The sequence below is a fragment of the Muntiacus reevesi genome, chromosome 5 (genome assembly GCF_963930625.1).
Source record: "Muntiacus reevesi chromosome 5, mMunRee1.1, whole genome shotgun sequence".
Taxonomy (NCBI): Eukaryota; Metazoa; Chordata; class Mammalia; order Artiodactyla; family Cervidae; genus Muntiacus; species Muntiacus reevesi.
In genome coordinates, this window is record NC_089253.1 from 89,137,463 (window position 1) to 89,159,598 (window position 22,136).

Consider the following 22,136-nt stretch of genomic DNA (forward strand, 5'->3'; position numbering starts at 1 on the left):
AAGGCCTGCTTTTGCCTCCTGCCCTGCACCCCAGGCCCACATGCCTTCCCCACCTCCACCCCTGGGAGCAGCGGGAGTCAGAGGGAGGGCAGCATCTGGAAGGCAGGTGGGCTGGGGCAGAGCAGCAGCTGGAGGGCAGGTGTCGGGGGGTGTGGGCGGAGCCAAGGGGCCTGCGGGCAGGGGGTGGGCCCCCGGCACACAGCTGCAGCACAGCTGGTGGGGGCCCGCAAGGGACTGAGCCAGGCACATGGCCGGCATCAGGAGAGGGTGGGCAGGGCTGGGTGGGCCCGAGTGCCAGGAGGCTCCAGGATGGGTGGGGGCCCAGGGATGGGGTGTCACCAGCAGCAAGTGCAGCCCTGGGAGCTTCTGCTTCCCTCTTCCTTGGGATAAATATTTATAGATTCATTTGCCGTCTGCCATACACACTTGGCTGCTTACCTCCTGGTAAAAATAGAGCAGGATCCCCCCCTCCCACCCTCCTTCTCTACCAGGGCCAGGGGCAGAGGGGCCCAGGTGCGGCCTGCCCCCCATAGGTCTGCTTGAGGAAGCCTGGTGTCACAGAGCCTGGTGGCTGGCCTGGAGGTCGGGTGGGATGGCGTGATGAGGGGCCCCATCAATGAACCTTGAGAAAGAGCCCACGATGGTGCTTAGAGACTTGGGTGTGGGCAGTGCAGACTTGGAGACGTGGACAAACATGGGTAGAGTGGGTATCCGGCTAGGGCGAGGGTGGGGACCGGAAGAGCCAGGGCTGCAGGACTGGGAGAACTGGGCGGCTGGCTTCAAGACAAGGACCTGGGACTGCTGGGCATTGTCTGTATCGGGGGGCGACCCTCTGTGTGCACAAGCCAAGTCTGCCTACAGAGGAGGTCCTGGCCCAAGCGTGTCCATCTCTGTTTGAGTCAGCCTCTCAAACATAGGCTACAGGCATGTGTTTTTAGTCTCTTGATCCATTGTAGTGAAGCCCTTCTAACTGTGGACCTGGGAGCAGAGTCCCTCCCCAGGCTTAGCCTTTTGAGCTGTGTGGAGACGCGGCCATGCCCACCCCCTGGGAGCCCTGCCATCTACAGGCTTCGATGGGGCCCCCTGTGCACAAAGGGAGTGTGAGCCATGACTGTGTCTGCCGTGGCCACCGCCCCACCCCTGGCACTGCCGTGCAGAAGCTCACTGAATGGATGGGTGGACAGACAGATGGACCAATATACAAATAAACCAGTGTAGGTGTGTGAGCTTTGGTTGGCATTTGTGGCAGGTCCCAGCTGTTTGGGGGTGGTCTTGCCGTTCCCCCCCAAGCCCTGGGCGCCTGCTCAGTGGCCGGGAGGGAGGTGGCCAGTGCTCGGGTAGCCTACTTACAGCTCCAGGCCATCTGCATCACGCTGTAATGCTCAGGGAGGAGGCACTAGAATGGCAGCCTCCGGGCATTCCACTGGGAATCTGAAGAATCCCAATCTATTCCCGCTCCTCAGGTCTGGAAAGTGGGCTCCCTGGGGCCAGCCAGGCCCCCCAGGGCTGCAGGAGTTGGCTGAGGCAGAGTGACATCCTGAGGCACAGCTGGCCTGGCTCCCGGGGCCAGACATGGGGAGGAAGTGCTTCCAGGAGCCAGGGCTGAGAAGACCGCTCCTGTGCGTGAAGTCATTCATTCATTCATTCGTTCATTTACAAGATATTTCTGAACCACGTAGTCCAAGCCAGGCTCTGAAAATAGAACCCACAGTCTAGTGAGGGGACAGACGTGCCCTGGTCTCAGGGCAGTGGGGTGGAATGTGACTGGGGAGACCTCTGATTTGGGGGACGTGGGGCTGTTGAGGTGGGTGGCGGTGCCTCTGACCCCTCTCTTCCGTCCCCACAGCTGAAGGCACCCGGTGCACCGACCCGCCTGCAGGCAAGCCCGCGATGGCGGCCAAGCGCAAAGGCGGCCTGAAGCTCAACGCCATCTGCGCCAAGCTGAGCCGCCAGGTGGTGGTGGAGAAGGGCGGGGAGGCTGGCGCCCACGCCGAGGGCAGCCCACTGCGGCCCCGGGATAAAGAGCGCAGTGGCCCCGAGTCCGGGGTGGCCCGGCCCCCCCGCAGTGAAGAAGACAAGAGGCGGGCGGTGATTGAGAAGTGGGTCAACGGGGAGTACAGCGAGGAGCCGGCGCCCACGCCAGTTCTGGGGCGGATCGCCCGGGAGGGCCTGGAGCTGCCACCTGAGGGTGTCTACATGGTCCAGCCCCAGGGCTGCAGCGACGAAGAGGACCACGGCGAAGAGCCCCCCAAGGACGGCAGCGTCCTGGAGGAGAAGGACTCGGATGGGGCAGCCTCCAAGGATGACAGTGGTCCCAGTGCCAAGCAGGCTTCAGGTGGGTATCTAAGCCCTGGACGGGACAGAACACCACGAGGAGGAGGAGTGGTGTGTCTACAGAGCACACCCTCTTCCCTCACTCTTGCTCCAAGTAGTGACCCCTCTTTCGGGCCCACGGAGGACTCCTGAGGGGGTCGGGGCTGGGGCTGAGGTCACAACCAGAATGGGGGAGATGAGTTGGGCAGGGGTTGGGGCGGGGGGTGGTGTGGCAGGGGTGAGAAGGGAAGGGCCTGAAAAAGCAGCTTTCCAGACGTGTGAGCAGGGTTGCGATGGGCTGCCAAACACACAGTGGGTCTTCAGGAAGACAAATGAATGGGTGAACAGGTGGATGGATGGATGGATGGATAGTGTGTGGGTAGATGGCTTGCTGCAAGTACCTGCTTGGGAAGGAGCCTGTTGGGGGGCATAGTACCTGGATATGCGGGGAGAGACAGCCAGCCAGCAGATCCCATTGCACCCACCTGCCCCGGATGCGATCCCCTGGCTGACCTCTCTCCCACGAGATGGCTAAGGCCCGGCTCTTCTGGGGTCCACGTATCCTTAGAGGCAGAGCAGCCCTGAGCTCCTCCTGCTGTGCGGAGGGGAGGACCTCAGTTCTGGGTGGGAGGGGGCACGGCTAGGGCTGGAACTTGGGGCCCGGGCTCTCCTCAGCTCCCCAGCCTCCTTGCAGCGAGCGCCTAGCGTCCCGAGCCTCCCCTTCCCCTGCAGCGAGGGGCGCATCTCCTCCCTGCGCAGGGAGCCCTACGCAGCCACATAATTATGCATATAAGATATAAACAGAGCTGTTTAATTATCCTTCGCCACATCAGTGACAGAGTAATTAACAAACATTGCAAGATCAATGAGGAAAAGTGTGACCTTCAGTTTCCTCTGATAGGAAAAGCCCTTGCCGTTCCCACACACAAGGTGACTGCGCTGGGCCTGAGGAGCGGGAGGGACAGGGACCAGGGCCACTGTCCCTTCAGCGCCCCAGTTCCTCCTGGGGGAGTGGCGAGCCGGCCCGGCAGGAGGCAGGGCTGGAAACTGCCCGGTGACCTCATGGCTCCAGACCTCGCCCCCTCGGGTATGGCATAGCAGCGGGATGGCAGCATGACGCCAGGCAGCCTGCTCAGCCTGGGCCCTGGAGCTGGGCAGCCAGAGCCCAAGCTGCCCACCGTGGCCTTGGGAATGCAGGCCTCTGGGCTGCCCCCAGGACCCCTGCCTGGCCCCCTCCCTGCTGTAAGCCGTCTGCCCTTCAAAGCCTTCTGATTCTCTGCCATATATAGCGAGGGCTCAGCTGCCTCCAGCTATTTTTAGCCCTTTTCCCTGGTCCCTGAGCCACTGAATCTAGCATCCAGAGCCCACCCCTCCCAGGCTGGGTCCCCCACCCCAAGTGGCTTGAGGTCAGGACGGCAGCCCACCAGCCAGCCGGCCCAGGGGGATAGCCATCTGTCGGTTCCTGAAGTCACTCTGCCCACCCTGGGGGCCGGGTGCTGTCTATGACTGTTCTCTCCTCACTCAGCGGGCCCCAGACCCCACAGAACTGCCCTCCCCACTTCCTCCCAGGAGCGCGGAGGCTCTGTCTACATGCTTCTAGGTTTTCTCTTGTGCCGGAGCCCAACCCGGCTCTCAGACCACCCCCGGGTGGGGTTGGGGGCAGGAGAAGAGCCCGCTGCTGGGTGCTGGCCACACCTTTCCCTGGCCATGCTGTTAGGACCCCCAGCCTGGGGTCCTGCTGCTCTGTGGGCCTGTGTGCAGGCTCAGACAGGAGTAGAGAGAACACACATATCCTCTGGGGCCTGACGAGTCTCACCCACCTGAGTGCCCCCACCCCTGACTCGGGGCGGGGTATTATAGCAGGTGGTCGGTGTTAGAAAGTGTCTGCACGGGAAGGCACATCCTGGGGGGGGTTATCCCACAGGCTTGCAATGGTGGCACATTGTGTGTGGAAGGGGGTGCATCTCCAGGGAACAGCCCCAGGCCAAATGGGACGGTCTTGGGAAGCTGGATGTGGAGTTTGAGGTGGTCTGGGTACGCTTTTATGTGTGTCTGGGAAGGTGACTGGGACGTGAGCTTGTGAGAGTGTGTGTGCATGCACGGCCCCATGGGGAGGTGGCTGCGGGGCACTCCCCGTGTGCCCTGCCATGGACACTGGAGTGAGAGATGTGGACCGTCAGCCGCTGTGTCTCCGGCGCTGACTCTCCTCGTGGTGGCCCACCCTTGTGTGTGAACACGAGTGACCAGAGGGTGGCAGGGAGGTTTGTAGGCTTCCCTGTGTCGTAAGTCTTGGCTGGGGTGGGGCCCTGAAGGAGTCTGAGCAACACATCAGAAGGCTCTCTGCCCCCTCGGCCCTGTTGTCTGGGACCCTTAACAACCCGGGTGGGGGGGCCAGGAGAGGCCCAGAGGACAGGTTCTGAGGAGGCTTGGGGCAAGCCCCTCGTCCTCCGCCCGGGGATCAGGGGTCTGTGTGTCCATTTGTGGGGGGAGGGAGGGCCCTCCAGGCCAGCTCTGCCGGTCCCACCCTTGACCGGTCCCCAGGGGTCCTCCTGACTGCCCAGCCACTGGCTCACAGCCCTACCTGTCCCCAGCCCCCATTCCCACCCCCACTCCGGAGGCAGGTTGAGATCTGGCCTTACTTCCAGTAAAATGACTTCTCTTTCATATTAGGCCAAGGCGAGAGAGCGGAGACATTTATGAAACTTTGTTTAATGTACTGAAAAGCCATCGGCCAGAACATTTAGGAAATTGATTTTCCTGGCATTGATGAACTCGTTTTATTTTACCCCAGTATTAATTACTTTTTTTTTAAACAAATTAATTTAAGAGTCGTAAAACCTAACAAGTGAGCCAAATGTCCATAGATCATGTCCTGCTCCGCCCCCTCCCCAGGCCGGCCCCCACCCTCTCTGGGGGTAGCCTGTCCCTTGGCTACCCTGCTCCCTCCCAGAGGTGACAGCCCCTCTCCTCTCCCGTAGGAGAGGCCTCTTCGCTGCGGGACTACGCGGCCTCCACCATGACCGAGTTCCTTGGCATGTTTGGCTATGACGACCAGAACACGAGGGACGAGCTGGCCAGGAAGATCAGCTTCGAGAAGCTGCATGCGGGCTCCACCCCCGAGGTGGCCACCTCCTCTGCGCTTCCCACCTCCGAGGACGCCCTCAGCAAGCGGGCGCGGTTCTCCAAGTACGAGGAGTACATCCGCAAGCTCAAAGCCGGCGAGCAGCTGTCCTGGCCGGCCCACGGCACCACGGCCGAGGGGCGGGCAGGCAAGGAGGCTCTGGGCCCCCTGCCCGGCCTGCGGCTTCCCAGTAGCACCGCGCACCTGGAGACCAAGGCCACCATCCTGCCCCTGCCCTCACACAGCAGCGTACCCATGCAGGGCCTGGTGGCCCGCGCCTCCAAGTACGACTTCTTCATCCAGAAACTGAAGACGGGTGAGAACCTGCGGCCCCAGAACGGGAGCGCCTACAAGAAACCGTCCAAGTACGACCTGGAGAACGTCAAGTACCTGCACCTCTTCAAACCCGGGGAGGGCAGCCCCGACATGGGCGGGGCCATCGCCTTCAAGACAGGCAAGGTGGGGCGCCCCTCCAAGTACGACGTCCGGGCCATCCAGAAGCCTGGCCCCGCCAAGGTTCCGCCCACCCCCAGCCTGGCTCCCGCACCCCTCGCCAGCGTGCCCACTGCTCCCAGCGCCCCTGGGCCAGGCCCTGAGCCATCTGCCTCCCTGCCTTTCAACACTCCCGAGTACCTGAAGTCAACCTTCTCCAAAACAGACTCCATCACCACGGGGACCGTCTCCACTGTCAAGTAAGGCGCGCGTCACCCTCATTGCCAACCCTGAGTCCAGCACTGGGGTGACCCAGAGACCCACTTTCTTCCTCTGAAGCTCACACTTGTGGACACATGCAGCCGCACCTTATGCACATCTACCGTGCACCCAGATTCTCACACATGTACTTACACATACACACACATAGCCTACATAATCTCTCACACCCAGTTCATGGGCCCACACACTACACATATTGCTGTGTGCACACACACTCACTCACATACCACATACAGGCAAACCTTGTTTGCACTTCGAAGATGTTGCGTGTTTTTGCACACTGAAGGTTTGTGGCAACCCTGCGTTGTCAGCTGATGGTTGGCATTTTTTAGCAGTAAAGCATTTTTTAATTAAGACATAGGCATGGTTTTTTCAGACATAATGCTGTTACACACTTAATGGACTACAGTATGGTGTAAGCGTGCCATTTCTGTACTCTGGGAAACCAAACAAATTCATGTGACTTGCTTCATTGTGACCATCACTTGATCATGGTGGTCTGGAAGCGATCCTGCATCATCTCCAAGGTCTGCCTGTGCTTATGTGCACTTGCTCACCTGCTGAACTCACCTGCTGTAGCCCCATCTACCCATAACAGGCTTTTTCTCCCTGCCACCGTGAGGGCCAGCTGCGGGCTTATGGTTGACTGGGAAAGCCCTACTCTGGGTTGCGGGTTCAGGGCTCCAAGCTGGTGGGCTTGGCTCCTGGATTCAGAGCCTGGGCTGTGTGAAGGGCAGCAGGAGACGGTAGGAGGCTGGGGTGGGCGGACCCAGCGCGAAGCCCTCCACAGTGGTAAAATGACTGATGGATCCATGTGTGGGGCTGAGAATACCTTTCGCCACAGCCATCCCTCTTGGGGGAGGGTCCAGAAACCTGAGAGCAGATCTAGAGAGCCGCCCTCAGCATGGGGGTTGTCAGGGGGGGGGGAGGGGGGGGGCTTTTCCAACCCCTCAGCCACACTCGCTTGGTGCTGCTCTTGCCCTTTCCCCTGGGGTCTTCCCTAGTGGTCCCTGGTACCCCTCTTCAGCCAGAAGTGTCCTGACCCCACTGTGTGCAAGATGGGCCAGGCCCCAGATTCCCAGGCTTCTTGAGGGTTGGACTCTCGGTCAGACCCATGTTCAGGGTGGAGCCCTCCAGCCCTGCCAGCTTGAAACAGCCGAGCCCTTGCCGAAGATGGGCCAACTGAACCCAATTCTGCTAGTTTTCTGCCAAAGGACTTTTCCCATCCCACCTTAAGTGCCCAGGATGATACAGAGCAAGGGAGACAAGGGTCAGGATCCCAGGGCAGGGAGCTGCCCCCAGACACACCTGGGGCAGGAGGCCGACTCGTCCACTCATCAGCTGTGCCCTGTGTGTCTCTCACCAGGAACGGATTGCCCACAGATAAACCAGCTGTCACTGAAGATGTAAACATTTACCAGAAATATATTGCCAGGTAGGCCCCTGGGGAGGAGACTGCCCTGGAGAGGTGGGTGGGGCAGGAATGCTGGGGACCGTGGGACCGCAAGCCCATCTGACCGCTAGTATCAGCTGCCTGCTGCCTCCCCACCCCCACACACTCCTGCTCCCAGACTCCCTCCAGGGACTGCCCTCTGCCGCATCTCAGAGTCCCCACCCCCTTCACGGGGTCCAGACCACAGGCCCTTAAGCAGCTCGTACCCCAGGCAGGACTCGGGTACCTGAAAGGGCCTGCTAGCAGGGCCCGGCCACAGGTGAGCACAGCGCCCCCCCTCCACAGCTCATCCAGAGCCTTGGGGTGGGGGGCAGGGAGGGCAATGCAAGCCACTGTGGAACAGTAAGGGGATGAGAAGGGGTGTGGGCAGGTGGCCTCAGCGTGCAACACCCCCACACACACCACGCTGGGCTAGACATTGACCCTCACCACCTGACTCCAGGCCTGCCCCTTTACCTCCTTAAGGCAGCGGGCTTGGCAGGTGAAGAAACTTCACCTCATCAGATCCCCCAGCTCAGGCCCCCGGCGGGCAGTGCCTGGCGGGGCAGCACCTGGCTGGGCCAGGCCCTGGCAGCCGTCTTTCTGCTGATCTCCGTCCCTCTCTGTGTCTCCCTCCTGTTCCTTCTTGTCTTTTCAGCTTTGCTGTACTCTCTTTATTATTATTATTATCATTATTATTAGTGCCTCAGCAGATGGCTCTTTTGGCAGCTTCAGCTTAAATCTTTATTCGCAACTGGTTCTCCCCGTTACACGGGGCTTCCCCTCAATCTCTCCATGGTGGGGCAGGCAGGCTGAGCCCACCACCTTGTCCACGGTTATCACGGTGTGTTCTCCCCGAGTGGTCATCATTCAGCCTGCGAGATCCCCCACTCTGGCAGTGTTGGACCCCAGAGAAAGCCCAAGGCACTCTGGACCGCAGGCGGTGGTGACCAGGCAGCTAGTAGGGGCTCCGGGCTGGGGAGTTGGCCGGAGAACATGCTCCCTACCACGGGAAGCCAAACAGATGCTGGGCTTTAAAAATTCATCACACTGGACTGTTTCAAGTGTCGGGAAAACCCAGGACAGAGGGAGCCCTTTTACACTTCTCAGTCACAGAACCCTGGGCTGGCCCGACTGGGGTCCCCAGCACCTGACCCGGCGCTGGGTGGGGAGTGGGAGGGCAGCACCTGCAGAAACAGCGTCTGGGCCCCCTTGGGGCTCATGCCTTCCCCACCTCATCCCATCCCATCCTGGGCCTCTTCCCCTGACCCTGCTCTGGCCTCTGCCTTGGCCCCGCTTCCTCCCCCCAGTGTTGGTGCCAGGCCTCTGTGCGCCCCCCCAACCCCACCCCGGCATTCCCTCTTGGGGCAAATAAGGCTCAGTCTGCAGCTCAGTGGGTTTGGGGTTCCCAGTGGCCCCATCACTCTCCTTGGCCTTCTCAGCCTCTGCCTCACGGGCACAGGGGCCACCCCTGCCCCTCCAGATCTCCACCCAGGGCCACCACACCCCAGCAGCAGCCCTCTGTAGCACAGGCACAGACTCTTCTCAGCCACAGAGGCTGAGGACCCTGGAGCTGGCATCCAGAGAGGCCTGAGCCCACCCCCTCTTCCCTGCAGGTTCTCAGGCAGTCAGCACTGTGGCCACATCCACTGCGCCTACCAGTACCGCGAGCACTACCACTGCCTCGACCCCGAGTGCAACTACCAGGTATGTCCCGTGGGCACTGACCCTGCTCCCGCAGGCTGGCACAGCAGCGGAGGAGCTTCCTGGAAGCAGGACAGGGCTGCAGGGTTCTGTTAGGGCCACCCAAACTTGATTTGGGCAAGAAGAGAGGCCAGAAAAACTCCCAGCCTGTCCACATTCCCAGATTGCTGCTCACAGGCATCTGATAGGGTCTGGAGCCCTCTGCCTCCCCAGTAATAATTATTCTTGCTCCCAGGCACTGAGTCCCCCATGCACCAAGGACTGCTTAGACAGCCTGTGTACCTTGTCTAGTCAGTTCTTTCCAGTGTCCTCATGAGGCTGGTACTACTGCCCCATTTTACAGATGATTATGTTGAGGTTGAGATAGACTGACCCTTATGTTCAAAGCTCATCCTCTGGTGAGTGCAGAGCAAGCGAATGAGAGGGGAATGCAGACAGTCTGTCTCACCAGGGAGCCCAGCCTGGCAGGGCCCATCGGTGACACTAGACAAAATGAGTTGTCACCTGTCAGAGGCCTTAACTGAAAGGCCTGGCCCGATTCATCTTCTCTGCTCCTGGGCCTGACGATGGAGAGACGTGAAGAAGGTCAGAGAAGGGTCTGTGGTTCTGGAACCTTCAAAGTTATTCCCTCCCAAGTCCAGGGTGCTGGCCTTGGGGCAGTCTGGGCTGCCTCGACCCAAATAGAGTTCTTTGTAAGGAGGACCGGGGGGCCCGGGGACCAGGCGCGGCTTCCCGCCCACCAGGCCCTCTCTCGGCAGAGGTTCACAAGCAAGCAGGACGTGATCCGGCACTACAACATGCACAAGAAGCGGGACAACTCGCTGCAGCATGGCTTCATGCGCTTCAGCCCGCTGGACGACTGCAGCGTTTACTACCACGGCTGCCACCTCAACGGGAAGAGCACCCACTACCACTGCATGCAGGTGCCCACCGCCGGCCTCCACCCCACCCTCCCCCAGAGACTGGCCTGCCCAGGCCGGGGCACCTCCCTTTCTCCTTTCCTGGGGCTGGCCAGTCAGAGGAGAGGGTCTCCGGGGCTCAGGCTCGGGCAGTGCCCGGTGGGCCGGGGTGGGGCCTTCCCCATGGCCATACTTGGTGCGGGTGCAATTCAGCGAGCTGTTTATACAGACCGACATTTTTCAGGCTTTAACACCAAGAGCAGCATTGCAAATGGTTCCTGAGGAGGTTTTTGTTTAATTCTTTGTTTTAATGCCACGCAGAGTCTGGGCTTTTTCAAGGTGTCAGGTCCAGGGGGAGCGACTTTGGGTTGCAAATAGCAGCCGCCGCGCCTCCCCCGATATTTGTCAGGGGGTTGTTATGGCCTCTGTGAAACAACCTGGGCCAGGAGGAGAGGGGGGCTCGCTCTCCGGGCTCTGAGATGGTGCAGACACTGGCACGGCCCAGCCCTCAAGAGTGTTCGGATTCCACTGGTTTTTACTCAATATGGCAACGCTGCCTGCCTTGGCCCAGCTCGGGTGGGGAAGCGAGGGCCCGGTGCCAGGAACTGTCCGCCAAGCAAGTCCCTGGGCTAAAGGTGACCGCCAGGCCCCTGGGTCCAGCCCTGCTCACTCGGGGGGCTTCAGAGGTAGAGCCACAGATTGGGGACCCAAAAGCCACCTCCTGCAGCACAGGACTCCCACGCCTGTGTGGGGAGGTGTCCCAGGCTCTCTGAAGACAGCCTGCACCCAGCACACAGACCAGGCCCTAGGAGGCCTGAGGGGTCATCCTTCATTAACTGCAGTCCCACCAGTTGGATGTTGATGGGTGCTGAAGCTCCCCCACCGGGGTCAACTGCACCTGGAACAGCCAATCTAAGCTCACCGGGGTGCTTGGCCTCGGCTCCCCTGACTGCCATTCTGGCCCCTGCAGGTGGGCTGTAACAAGGTGTACACGAGCACATCAGACGTGATGACCCACGAGAACTTCCATAAGAAAAACACCCAGCTCATCAACGACGGCTTCCAGCGCTTCCGTGCCACCGAGGACTGCGGCACAGCCGACTGTCAGTTCTACGGGCAGAAGACCACGCACTTCCACTGCAGGTGAGCGGAGGCAGCCGGGGAGGCTCTTGGCCTGGGGAGGGCCAGAAGGCAGGGCCCCAGGTCCCTGGGTGGCTCAGAGCCCTGCGTCCTCAGGGCAGTAGGAACAGGAGCCAAGGGCTGCTCCGAGGCCCCAGCTGAGCGTCCAGCCTGATCTTCCACCCTGAGGCCCATCCCTCCTGGGGCCACCGTGGGAGCAGGGCAGGGAGTCCTCCTGACCTCGCGAGGCTCCATGACAGCCTCCCAACGTCCCCCCCTCCACCCCCAGGCGCCCCGGCTGCACGTTCACCTTCAAGAACAAGTGTGACATCGAGAAGCACAAAAGCTACCACATCAAGGACGACGCCTACGCCAAGGACGGCTTCAAGAAGTTCTACAAGTACGAGGAGTGCAAGTACGAGGGCTGCGTGTACAGCAAGGCCACCAACCACTTCCACTGCATCCGCGCTGGCTGCGGCTTCACCTTCACCTCCACCAGCCAGATGACCTCACACAAGCGCAAGCACGAGCGCAGGCACATACGCGCCTCCGGCTCCGGCGTGCTGGGGCTGCCGCCCTCGCTGCTGGGCGCCAAGGACACGGAGCACGAGGAGTCCAGCAACGACGACCTGGTCGACTTCTCGGCCCTGAGCAGCAAGAACTCCAGCCTGAGCGCCTCCCCCACCAGCCAGCAGTCCTCCGCCTCCCTGGCCGCGGCCACTGCCACCTCTGAGGCCGTGCCCAGCGCCACCAAGCCTCCCAACAGCAAGATCTCGGGGCTGCTGGCCCAGGGCCTGCCCGGCTCCATCCCCCTGGCGCTGGCTCTCTCCAACTCTGGCCTGCCCAGCACCGCACCCTACTTCCCCATCCTTCCTGGCCGGGGCAGTGCCTCCCTGCCAGTGGGTACCCCTGGCCTCATGGGTGCCATGTCGTCTGGGACAGCAGGCTCAGCAACCCCTGACACGCCCGCCCTGGTGGCCTCGGGAGCCTGTGACTCGGCGGCGGCGGGGGCTGCCTCCGTCCCCGTGCCCCCTGCCACCATCATGGAGAGGATCTCAGCCAGCAAAGGCCTCATCTCGCCCATGATGGCCAGGCTGGCCGCAGCCGCCCTCAAGCCCTCTTCCCCCTTTGACCCAGGTGAGCAGGCTGGGCCCTGCCTGGGAAGCCCGCTCCTCTCCAACCCCAGGAGCTCCCTTGTCCCCGTGCAGAGCAGAGTGGGGGTGTTCGGCAAGGGTGGCTTTCTATCCCTGGCCCTAAGACCCCTGTACCCCTCTTTCCTGGTCTTTGCCTCCATCCTCTTTATTTCCTGTTTGGGGCCCCTCTCTCTGGCCTGCCCATCCCAGGCAACTCCTGTTTCTGTCTTTTCATCTGTGAAGTAGGAGCAGTAATCCTGGCCTCACAGGGTATCTGTGCATCCCCAGGGCCTCTGCGAGCTCCCCCTACCCTGCCATGTACAAGTCCAGCCCCAGTGGGAGCCGACCCTGAGCCCCAGGCTTCCCTAGGACCTCCTCCAGGTGACAGGAGGGGACACGACTTCAGCCCAGGGCCGGGGTGGCCGCACTACAGTGATGCTCAGGGGATTCAGGCCTGGACAGCCCCTTGAGACCAAGGATGCCTTGCCCAGGCTCTCGCTCTCCATCAGCCCTGTACAGTCACAAGTTCTGTGATAGTGGAGGCATTCCATTCTGCACTGTCCAATATGGTAGCCCCTTGTCACATGATTGTTGAGTACTTGAAATTGGCTAGTGGGACCGAGACCTGGATTGGGGTTTCTTTCAGTTGAGCCACATCTGGTCAGTGGCAGCTGTGTCAGAGTTGCTGGGGTCATGTCTCTGTCTTTCCTCTGACTCATCATGGAGAGTGATTCCCCTTTCTCTCAAGTTTTCTGCTCCTTAAAAAAATGTTCTATTTTTTTTTTCTCTGAATTTTTTTTTTGGCTTTTTTCTTTCCCTTGCTCCTCTGTCTGTTTTTCCCCATCCAGGTAATTAGCATTAGTAAGATCTTTAAGAAGAGTTCTGCTTTTGTCTGGGGCTCACTTCATTCACTCATTCATCAACCACTGATGCTCACGGAGGGCAGCTTGTTGCAGAGCCAGGCGCCAGACCAGGGGCTGGGGACGTGGCGGGGAAGACGACAGACAAAGTCCTTGCCTTGTGGAGCTGGTGGAACAGTGGAGGGATATACTGTTTCCAAATACACCCCCTGGGAGGTGGCCAAGTTGGCCCTCAGTAGTCTGGCTCCTGAGAATGTCTCGAGACTCACCAAGACTGAGGGTCCCTGTGGTACCCCTGAGCTTGAGCTGGCTGGAGGGTCAGGGCCCTGTTTCCCTGGGGACCCTGCGCTAGTGGCTTTGGGGAGCTCCTGGAATGTGGACTCTGAGTTCTGAAAACTAGCGTCTTCCCACTGGGACACTCCTGTCAGCCGACACCCACCTTCTACTCCACGTGTCGGAGGGTCAGGCCAGACTGCCCAGGGCCGTGCACCTCTGGTCAGGTGCCTGCAGGCTGGGGCCACACGGGACTTGGAGGCCAGGCTGTCAAGTACTTTGTTTTCTTAAGAAAAAGCTCCTTTCCCGAAAAGAAAGGTCAAGTGAAGGGGAGGGGGCCATTTTCCTTTATTTTTTAATAAAATGACACTTGCTGTCTGTGAAGCAGCTCTCTGTCAGCTGCAGCGCCTTGGGGCAGATTAATATTTCAGTCACTTGGGGATTGTGGGGAAAGGCTTGGTGGACATGTTCCTGTCAGCAACTTCTTTGGCCCTGTTCTGCTTGGCCTCCTGAGTCCTCTGCCCACCCAGCTCCAGCCTTTGCACCTATGCCCACACCCCGCCCGCTCCCCCCACCCACCCCATCCAGCCCAGCCTGGCCAGGGTGGGCCTCATATCCCTGCCCTGGACAGCTTGACGGGCGAGGTCACATAGTTTGAACCGCTCTGATTGGCTGTCAGCTTCCATAGCCCTGACACAGCAGATGCCCCTCCTGGGCATGCTCAGTGGAAGGCAGGGCCGTCGCCCCGGCAACAGTGGGGACGGGACCCGCGGAGGGGGCGCAGCTCCCAGTCTAGATCTGCCACTTTCCCTCAGCATTAACAGAGTCTTTAATAAAAGCCTAAGCGGCAGCCCCACAAATTGACTGTGACAGTCGGTGGAGAAAATGAAGGGCCCCCACCCCCGTCCCAGCCCCCTCCCCAGCCTCCCGCCCTTCTCCTCCAGGAGGCCCTGAGCCAGGACAACTTTGACATAATTTTGCAATAATTATCACTTGAAGAATTGCCACACAGGGGGAAGCGTCACAAGCGATCATGTCAGTGGGAAGAACCACTGACCAGCAGTCCAGGCTCCCCGAGGGCCCCAGCCCACCCGGCCCGCCGTCTTCCCCTCGGAGGGTTCCGGCTGGTGCCCCTATGAAGCACTCGGTCCCTCTAACACCGTCTTCCCTCCCCTCCCCTGTAGGAAACGGGCAGCAGGCCACCCCTGCCAGGTTCCCCCCAGCCCCGGTGAAGCAGGAGCCCGGTGAGAGTGCTGGCGCCCCAGGTCCCCACGAGGCCTCCCAGAACCGCAGTTTAGACCTGACTCTGAAGGAGCCCAGGTGAGGGGAGACCCAGGCCTCCCAGCTCTGCCCCCTGCAGGAGGCTCCGGGGACAGCACCCTCAGAGCCAGACCCCGCGGGGCCAGGGGCCCACCTCTCCGGACCAGGGGTCATCCACCTGCCCCGGGAAATACAGCAGGGCGGGGCCAGTGCCCCATGGGCCGGCTGGGAGGGGCGAGTCTCCGGGCTCGGTCCCACGAACGTCTGAGCTAAAGCCCCTTGGTTTGTGTGTTCCAGTAATGAATCAAATGGCCACGCAGTCCCGGCAAATTCATCTCTTTTATCCTCGCTTATGAATAAGGTAAGAACCATCCATCACACGCCTCCCATTCCCCCACCCAGAGAAATTAAAGCTATGCTGGGGGGTGGGGGGGATGTGTTTGTTTTTTAATGTTTTGCCTCTAATAAGATGAGTTTGTACCATTTAAATTTTGAGGCCATTTTTCATCGGATATAATTTCAGAGCCACTGCTTACAAATTAATTTAATGAACTGGCTGAAGAAATATATTCCAGCCTCTGACACCCTTTTTTTTTTTCCCTTCAGATGGAGGGTTCCTAAAGCTTTTCCAGAGCCCTCTAACTTCTTTTGCTCTTAGTTATTAATTTTATTTATTTTATATATTTTTTGTTTGTTTAAAAAGGTGGGGGGGGGATTAAAGTGGGAGCAAAGCATCAATTTCCACTTTTCGGGTTGAGTAATGGTCTTGGACGCCTTCTGCAGAGGTCGCTCCAGAATATTTATTTTAAATAATGCAGGGTCTTTGTAAATTATACATCATCTCAAATATATTTTCCCCCCTTCACATGATAAATTTGACTACGGCAAGATTAATTTGGTTACTGTACGCAAGTGACTGCTGAGGAGAGAGCTAGGTCTGGGCTGGACCTCACTGGGTGGGGGTCCCACTGGGCCCTTGGGCTCCTGCTGGCCTCGCCTCCAGGGCGCCCATGCCTTCCACCTTTTTCCCTCCCCTGGTTGCTCTCTTGCCCCCCTTTTCCATCCTGGGGTCACAGATCCCTGCACCTCCTTGTTCCTTCCTGTCGGAGCCCTGCATCCCACCCGTGTGGGTCAAGCCTTTCCACGGGCTCCCCGCCCCCCTCCGCTCCCAGCGGCAGTCCGCCTGTCTCGCCTGTCTCGCTCTCACCCCGTGAGCTGCCCTCCCTCCCTCTCGGCTCCTCCTTTGTGTGCCTTCTCTTGTTCTCAAGGAATTCGTGGGGGTTCCCCCCATCCCTCCTCCTCCTGCACTTCTTTTGAAAACCTGGCAGGAAAATAACCAGGGAGCCGCGAAGTCTGGGGAAAGCTGGGCTGTAGTGTGTGCCCTGAGTCTCGGCTGCAGATTGAGTGATGGCTCCTAGCAGCACGGGGTTTGTGTGGCGGAGCCCTGGCAGCTCTGCGGGGCCGAGGAGGCGCAGCAGGCTGCCTGTGGCAGCATCCATTTACTGTGGGCTCCTGTGCAGCCAAAGCTGCATGGGGTCGGGCCTCCTCTCCTCCCAGCTGCCAGCTCTGTGATGCTCTGGCCAGTTTGGAGAGATCCAAGCGACCCAGAGCTGCCGCTGGTCCCAGGGCAGTCGGGCCAAGTGTCCTGAGGTCCCCAGCCTGAAGCTCGGGCCTGTCCTCCTGGCAGATGTCTCAGGGCAGCCCCAACCTCGGCAGCCTGTTGAACGTCAAGACGGATACGGAGGGGGGCCCTGCCGGGGAGTCCCCACCGTTCCTGGGCAAGGCTGTGAAGGCGATGGTTCAGGAGAAGCTGTCAGAGCCCTGGAAGGTGTACCTTCGCAGGTGAGGGGCTTCTGGGTGAGCAAGGGGGAGGGGAGGGCCAAGTCCACGGGTCCCAGGGGCCAGGGGCCAGCCCCACCACCCACCCTGGCCTGGCCAGAGCCCTGGGGTCTCCTCTAAGCAGCCGGCTCCTCTGCCAGGTTTGGCACCAAGGACTTCTGCAACGCCCAGTGTGACTTCCTCCACAAGGCCCACTTCCACTGCGTGGTGGAGGAGTGCGGCGCGCTTTTCAGCACCCTGGACGGGGCCATCAAGCACGCCAAGTGAGTGGGGGTCGGGGACCCGCGTAAACCAAGCCCTGTTCATCCCAGCCTGGCTCAGGGCTGGGGGCTGCACAGGCTTCTAACCGCCTTCCAAGCAGGACCCCTGAGACCTCAGAAGCTGAGCTGGCTTTTCAGGCGGTGCTGCCAGGCCAAAGGCAGACTTTCCTATCCTCCCACTAGCGAGGCCCCCAGCGAGGCCCCCTCAGCCCACCCAGGCCCCACCTGGAGCAGGAGCCCCTTCTGCCCCCAGACCCTCCCCCATGTAGCCCTCAGCCCTCCTGCAGACCCAGCTTTGACCCCAGCAGGGATGCCAGGTGAAGGCCTTTTCAAGCCACAGTACTGCATTTGTAGATTCTTTTTGACCTAAAAGTAAAAGAAATTAATTTGTAAAGTTCATTGAGCTGAAAAACAGCAAGCCCAACCACCTGCTGTAATTGAACCCAGAACTTGTAAACATTTAGAACAGATCTTCACTGCTCTTTAAGCCCCAGGTCAGGCTCTTCTCAGTGTTTAGGCAGCTCCAGCTCCTGGCCTGAGACCCATCTTTAAATCTCAGAGCAGGTTCTTGAAGGATGGGCTTTCCTGAGCCGGGACCTGCTGTGCCCCTAGTAGGGAGGAGCTAGGGACAGCGCATCTAGAATGTCACAAGGAGGTGTCATTAGGACAGAGCCAGGAGCCTAAGTTGCAGATCAAAGGACAGAGCCATGTGCTCTCAGTCCTTCCCTCCTGGCGGCACCTGGCACTGAAGACAAGGTGGGGACACTGGCCCCCTTGGCTTGAGATGGGATTGCCCGCAGGCCGGCAGGTGCGCGGGGAAGGGCTCTCTCCACCCCCCACCTGAGACCCCCTCTTCTGCCTCTCACAGCTTCCACTTCCGGACGGAGGGAGGAGCAGTGAAAGGAAACCCAGAGGCTGCCTTCCCAGCCTCAGCTGCTGAGACCAAACCCTCCTTGGCCCCCGCGTCCCCTCCAGCGCCACCCGTCACCACGGCCACGGCTTCCTCTCTCGAGGGGCCCACTCCCAGCCTGGCCGCTGTGCCCTCCACCCCCACCCTGCTCGCCTGGAAGCAGCTGGCTTCCACCATACCCCAGATGCCTCAGATTCCAGCATCAGTGCCTCACCTGCCCACTTCGCCCTTGGCAACGACTTCTCTAGAGAACGCCAAGCCCCAGGTCAAACCCGGATTCCTCCAGTTCCAGGAGAAGTGAGTCCCTCGATGAGCCGGGAGTCCTGTGTCCCGTGGGTGTCTCGGGAGTAGGTGCTAGCCAGGGCCGCTGAGGAGGCGCTGCTCCTCACCTTGCAGGAGCCCCGGCCGTACTCAGCCTCTCTGGGGTCCCCAGGCCATATCCTTCTAGCCAAAGCTGCTGCTGCTGCTCAGACCTCACTGCCTGTTCCTGGAGCAAGCAGCCGGGGTGGAGGGTGGGGGGTGATGGTGGAGGTAGTGGCCATGGTTCTGGAGAGACCGGTGGCGACGCTGCGAGGACCAGCCGGGGTGGGCTGGCCGGGGTGGGCCTCGCCCGGCAAGGAGAGCTACGTCTCCCTCCGGGCCTCACTGTTGGTCTCTGTGGCTCCCGCCCGCAACTGAATCTCTGCAGGGCAAGCCAAGTCACAGGGGGGTGGAGGCGAAGGGGCTAGACTGTTCTCTGGGTGCCCGCCCTCCTGCACAGTGACCTGAGCTCTTGGGGTGGAAGGGACCTTCCTCAATGGATGGTGGTGGCTCCTTGCGGCGAGAACGGTGACTCTGTATCATGATGCGTGCGGCTTCCTGTTCTCAATAAAAGTAATAAATTGGATGTGAACACACACCGCCTGAGTGGCAGCTGTCCTCCCTCTCTGAGCACCTGGGGCTGGGCCCATGGCATGGAAGGGCACCTGCACTCCGCTCTGACCCTTCCCCACCTTCCCTTTCTCTGTCCACCTCCCCAGCCCTCTTAGTATCCTGGCCTTGGTCAGAGTTTCCACCCAGGTCCAATGTGGATGTAGGGGGCAGCCGTGTTGTCAGCCAGACCAAAAAGGGTAGAAGCCGGAGCACAGCACCCTCCACTACTGCCTGAAGCAGGGGTCTGGGGCGGGGGGCTACTGCTCAGGACAGGCAGGGCAGGGCTCACCTGGCACCCCGCCCCACCACTGAGCTGGCTTGTGTTCTCTGCGTGGGTGGCAGCCCTGAGCTCCGAGCTGACCCTGGAAGCCCCAGCAGCTGAGCCTCAGGACATGACACCAGGCACAGGTTCCCACTGGCTGAGGCCCCGTGGTAGCAAAGCTTCCTGGTAGGGCTGCCCACCCATCTGCATGCTGTCAGTCAGCCACAGCCAGGGCAGCGCCCATGCCACGTCAGCCAGGCTTTCGCTGGCGTCCCGCCAGGCTGGCAGCACCATCCCTCATTTTCATATCCAAGAAATGATTGCAGCCATCCTTATCTATAAGCCTGAGGTGTGGCCGTGGAAACTACGTGTCCCAGCATGCAGTGCTCTGGGCAGCCTGCGCACCGCAATCCCTCATGCGCCAGCAGAGTTCTAAAAAGAGGGCAAGGTTGCATGCTGGGATCTGTAGTCTCCTCTGGCCAAATGGCCCTGTTGAGCCAGAGGGCAGTCCTGGGGCCATTCCTCTTGAGGGCACCATGGGAGATTGGGGAGCAGAACCCCAGCGTGAGTCAATGTCAGAACATCGGCGGGGAGGGTACTGGGAATGCCAATGACCTGGGCCGTGGTTTCATTCCAGCGATCCTTGCCTTGCAACGGACTGCAAGTATGCCAACAAGTTCCACTTCCACTGTCTCTTTGGGAACTGCAAGTACGTCTGCAAAACCTCTGGCAAGGCCGAGTCCCACTGCCTGGACCACATCAACCCCAACAACAACCTGGTGAACGTGCGAGACCAGTTTGCTTACTACTCCCTGCAGTGCCTCTGTCCCAACCAGGTCAGCAAGGCAGATGGGCAGGGTGGGGCCTGGGGCGGGAGCAGGGAGGCACAGGGCCCTGGAGCAGCTCCTCCTGGCAGAGACTCTGCTTCTCACACCCTTTTTAATTGGCTTCCTCCAGACTCTGGAAAGGACACTGTCTGCCCCAGGTCCCTGGAGACCCCTGGGCAGCAGTTCAGCTTGGTGCTCGTTTGGTGAGGTCTGTCATTTTATCCTAACCCTCAGTGATGGCTCTATGATGAGCCGCTGCTGGGCACTTGGCACCATTCTGCCCATCCTGGAACGGCCACACTCCTTTTCTCTAGAGGCCTGGAATTTTAAAACATTGGACGGATATTGAGCTGTCTGTGCTCCAGACAGGAAGGGCAGATCAGATTCATTATAAAGGCCTACCCCCAAGATTTGTAGGGGCCACCTGACAGTGCCTTGAGAAGGAGTCTGAGCCTAGATCCGGACGGAGAGGTGTACCAGGGTAGATGAGTGATGTCTGCCCAGGTCTGGGCACACAGAGAAGATTGCTGGGATCGATTAGTGATGTCTGCTCTGGGTGTGGGTTCAGAGAGATGGAAATGATACCAGATAGGATGCCTTAGTCAAATGACAGAAAGGACTTAACTGCTTTTTAAAACGTGAATGATCTTGACACAGTTGTGTTTGCTGATTCTGAGTGCGGAAGGACACACAAATGCAAAGGGCCAGCCACAGCCCAGAGGCCTGGGGCAGCTGGGGCTTGCGGCCGTTGTCTGCCTGGTCCTGACTTTCCTGTCCTTGCCCGCAGCACTGCGAGTTCCGGATGCGTGGGCACTACCACTGTCTCCGGGCTGGCTGCTACTTTGTGACCAACATCACCACCAAGCTGCCGTGGCACATAAAGAAGCACGAGAAAGCCGAGCGGCGGGCAGCCAATGGGTTCAAGTACTTCACCAAGCGTGAGGAGTGCGGCAGGCTAGGTACCACAGGCCAGGGCTGGGGGCAGGGAACTGCCACAGTGGGCAGGGCTGTGGCTCTGGCCCCAGAGGCCCGGGTGCCACTCCTGGTTGCCACACATCAGGCTCCATGGGTTTTTTGTTTTAATGTCACAGACCAGGCATTGTCAAACTGGGAAAACAGTCAAAACCCCAAAAGCCTGGAAAGAGGGGTGAGGATGACCCAGAACACTCCAGTCACCCCCAGGGCAAATGGCCTGGAGCCTCATCTCTGGTCTCCAGGCTTGGTTTCTTTTCTTTTTCAATAGGGCCTTGCAGGTAAGTTTTCAAAATTCCTGACATTCTCTGCCCTGGGATGTCTATCCATGGCTTTAAAGATTAAGTTTTTATCCATAATGGGCCGTGAGATGTTCATTCATTCATTCACTCACTCAGCATTTTATTTTATTTTATTTTATTTTATTTTTATTTGACTGTGCTGGGTCTTCTTGCTGTGCGAGGTCTTTCTTTAGTTGCAGCAAGCAAGGGACTACTCTCTCATTATGGCGCATGGGCTTGGCAATGCGGTTGTTTTGTTTCAGAACACAGGCTCTAGGTGTTCAGGGCTCAGTAGTTGCGGCTCTCAGGCTTATTTGCTCCGTGGCATGTGGGATCTTAGTTTTCTGACCAGAGGTCGAAACCCATTCCCTGCATTGGCAGGTGGATTCATAACCACTGGACCATCAGGGAAGTCCCTCAGCAGAGGTTTATTGAAGAGCAGCCATGCGCCAGTCTCTTTTCTGTTGCAGGAGGTGCAGGGGGTGGGGGGTACAAGTGGTAGCTGAGATCTTTTTTGTCTACTGTGGCTGGCACCAGGCTTGGTGCTGGGGATCTGGTGGGACAAGCTGGTACTTGGTCAGTTCAGCTCAGGGGGTTTGTAACCTGGAGTGACCTGGAAGCAGGCGGCCAAGGGGCAAGGAAGTGACCTTGAACTCAGGGACAGGTGCTTCAGAGTTAACTTCACTGCTGAGAGCTGAGTTCTTGGCCAGGAAGCTGCCCCCAGCCCCAGAACAAGGCCTCCCTGAGGAGCTCGTTGGCTCCATGCAGAGTCCACGCTCTTGCTGCAGGATGGAGCCACGTGTCACATGCAGACATGGGGCAGTAATCTGCCCAGGAGGAGACCGGACACTGGAAGGCAGATGGGAGCCAGGCAGGCTGGGTGCAGACACCTGGGCTCAGGTGACTCAGGTGGCCATGGCTGCAGGGTCCAGGGGGTACAGATGGGGGCTACTGCCTGCAGCCAGCTGGCCATTACGTAGGGGAAGGGTGAGAGATTCAAAGTCAACTGCCAGAAATGAAAGGAAACAAACCTTTCCTTCAGGTA

At 59.6% G+C, this 22,136-nt stretch overlaps 1 protein-coding gene across 3 annotated transcripts in view; it reads left to right on the forward strand.

Annotated features, from left to right (window-relative positions):
* Positions 1–22,136, forward strand: part of CASZ1 (castor zinc finger 1) — a 154,366-nt gene that overhangs the window by 124,708 nt on the left and 7,522 nt on the right. For all 3 annotated transcript variants that reach the window (XM_065935774.1, XM_065935775.1, XM_065935773.1), the window contains 14 exons: positions 1,847–2,335; positions 5,292–6,126; positions 7,515–7,583; positions 9,197–9,287; positions 10,043–10,207; positions 11,154–11,326; positions 11,592–12,439; positions 14,753–14,888; positions 15,126–15,189; positions 16,516–16,670; positions 16,808–16,930; positions 17,796–18,134; positions 19,649–19,847; positions 20,626–20,797. In XM_065935774.1, the coding sequence (XP_065791846.1) occupies positions 1,847–2,335; positions 5,292–6,126; positions 7,515–7,583; positions 9,197–9,287; positions 10,043–10,207; positions 11,154–11,326; positions 11,592–12,439; positions 14,753–14,888; positions 15,126–15,189; positions 16,516–16,670; positions 16,808–16,930; positions 17,796–18,134; positions 19,649–19,847; positions 20,626–20,797 (3,858 nt within the window). The remainder of the gene's footprint in view (positions 1–1,846; positions 2,336–5,291; positions 6,127–7,514; positions 7,584–9,196; positions 9,288–10,042; positions 10,208–11,153; positions 11,327–11,591; positions 12,440–14,752; positions 14,889–15,125; positions 15,190–16,515; positions 16,671–16,807; positions 16,931–17,795; positions 18,135–19,648; positions 19,848–20,625; positions 20,798–22,136) is intronic.